The 2,382-nt window shown below is 40.1% G+C and overlaps 1 protein-coding gene across 1 annotated transcript; it reads left to right on the plus strand.

The window, feature by feature from the left end:
- The first annotated feature begins 1,416 nt into the window (after positions 1-1,416).
- LOC100934122 (olfactory receptor 1S1-like) lies at positions 1,417-2,382 on the plus strand. The gene has a single exon (XM_003773963.3). It carries the CDS (start codon positions 1,444-1,446, stop codon positions 2,380-2,382), a length of 939 nt encoding a protein of 312 aa, XP_003774011.2. The 5' UTR covers positions 1,417-1,443.

Below are 2,382 nucleotides of genomic sequence, written 5' to 3' on the forward strand. Positions count from 1 at the left end.
GGATTGCTCTTATTTTTTTCTAATTTTTCCTCAATCATTCTTATTTGATTTTTAAAGTTCTAAATTTTACAGTTTTTCTTAAAAATATCTTTGTGCTTGGGATTATTTGATATTGCTCATTTAAGAAAAAAAGTTGTGGCTTTTTTTTACCTTCCTCTGAATATGAACCCAGATCTTTTCTATCCCCATAGTTACTATCAACAGTTGAGTTCTTTCTCCTTTAGTTACTATTTTTTTTTGTTTTTCAGCAATTATCAGTATAAATAAGTTGTAGTTCCAAGGTGTGAGTATGATGCCTCAAGATTCAGGTCCTTCTTACTGCTATTTTCTGAAATCTGTCTTGATACCCAACCTTGGGATCTCTTCTCCACTCCCAAACTATGGGGAGGGCCCCCAGTCACACTGTTCTGCAAATGAACTTGCTCTCTGAGGTCCCTTCAGTAGCTGCAAACTACAGCTGTAATCTGTCCCAAATGGAAGCACTTATAAGTGCCTCCATTCAAAAGGGTCCTCAACCTTACTATTCCACTTACTACAAGTGTGCTAGTTCCTTCCCTCTTACAACCACAGCCCAATGCGTCTGATCAGCATCCCTCAACAGTAGAAGATCCTCTATCTTTTCCTACTCAGCCATCAGAACCCCACACTATCTATAAGAAGAAAGTTTCTAAGGCTGAGACTCTCTCAATCCAGCTGCCCCCAGAGTTTCCTGTTTGTTGATCCTACTGAATCATCCTGGAGATGTGTAGACTTTACTCAGGCAGAAAGTAACATCTTTCCTGGGGTCTTCACAAATTGCCTTAGGGGGACAACTGCTTTAACCCATGTATATTTCTGATTCTCTGAGGTGATGTTCCATCATTTTTGGTGGAGGAAATTTGGAGAGCCAAAAGTTTTCTGACTTACTTTGTAACTTTCCCAGACTCCTCTCTTACATTTTAAAATGACATTCTAATATAGGCTAAGATCACTCTGAGGAAAAAAGGTTATCTCACTGGAAGACTGGGTTATGATCTCTGACTGCTCCACAAATGCCATCTTACCCAGGGCCTCCATTTGGTATCAAAATTCTAGTCACTGGCATTACCATGATATAGGCTGGAAGGAAAAAGGAAATGTTTATTAAGTGCTAAATACTTTACAAATATCTCATTTGAGTCTCACAGCTCTAGAAGATAGATACTGTTATTATTCTCATTTTACAGTTGAAGAAACTAAGGCAGATAGATGTTATGTGACTTGCTCATTATAAAAAATTAGAATGAGCTATTAAATGTCTGAGGCAGAATTTGAACCTGATTCGAGAACCAATTCTCTATCTACTGTAGCAATTATATACCTGAAGCATTAACACTATGTACCCAAGCCTATTAAATAATAGAAATGACCAGTGTTTTTTTGTCAATACATTTTTCTTCCCTCAGACTTAAGACCATCAGAAACATGCACCAAAGAAACCAAACCAGGGTCTCTGAATTCCTTCTCCTGGGACTTTCTGAACATCTCGAGCATCAACAGCCTCTCTTTGTCCTCTTCCTGGGCATGTACTTGGTAACAGTGGTTGGGAATCTGCTCATCATCCTGGCCATCAGTCTGGATTCTTACCTTCACACCCCCATGTATATCTTCCTTGCCAACTTGTCTTTGGCTGACATTTCCAGCATTTCTACTTCAGTCCCCAAGATGCTAGTGAACATCCAGAGCAAAAGCCAATCCATCTCTTTTGGGGAGTGTGTCACCCAGATGTATTTTTCCATTGTCTTTGTTGTCATTGATAATTTCCTTTTGGGGGTTATGGCTTATGATAGGTTTGTAGCTATTTGTTACCCTTTGAGTTATGTCACAGTCATGAGGCCCAGACTCTGTACTTTACTGATGATCATCTCCTGGGTTCTCAGTAACGTGGTTGCCCTGACTCACACCCTTCTGCTGGTCCAGTTGACCTTCTGTGACGCCAACACTATCCCTCATTTTTTCTGTGACTTGGCCCCTCTGCTCAACCTTTCCTGCTCAGACACAGTCATCAATCAGTTGGTCATGTTCATTCTAGGTCCATCTGTTATTGCAGTACCTTTTGGGCTTATCCTCTTTTCTTACATCTGCATTGTCTTCACTGTCCTGAAAATCTCATCCATTGAAGGAAAATGGAAAGCCTTTTCCACTTGTGGTTCCCATCTCTCAGTGGTTACACTCTTCTATGGGACAATTGTTGGAGTTTATTTCTTGCCCTCCTCTGTCCAGTCAGTCAACAATGAGAAGATTGGGGCTGTGCTCTTTACTGTAGTAACCCCAATGGTCAACCCCTTTATTTATAGCTTAAGGAATAAAGACATAAAAGGAGCCCTAATGAAACTAATCAACAAGAAAATGGTCTCTCTGTGA

Source organism: Sarcophilus harrisii, chromosome 6 (assembly GCF_902635505.1).
Source record: "Sarcophilus harrisii chromosome 6, mSarHar1.11, whole genome shotgun sequence".
Lineage (NCBI taxonomy): Eukaryota > Metazoa > Chordata > Mammalia > Dasyuromorphia > Dasyuridae > Sarcophilus > Sarcophilus harrisii.

Bases quoted from the DNA above. Each gene is read 5' to 3' on its own strand.
- LOC100934122 (XM_003773963.3), top strand. From the start codon at position 1,444: ATGCACCAAAGAAACCAAACCAGGGTCTCTGAATTCCTTCTCCTGGGA.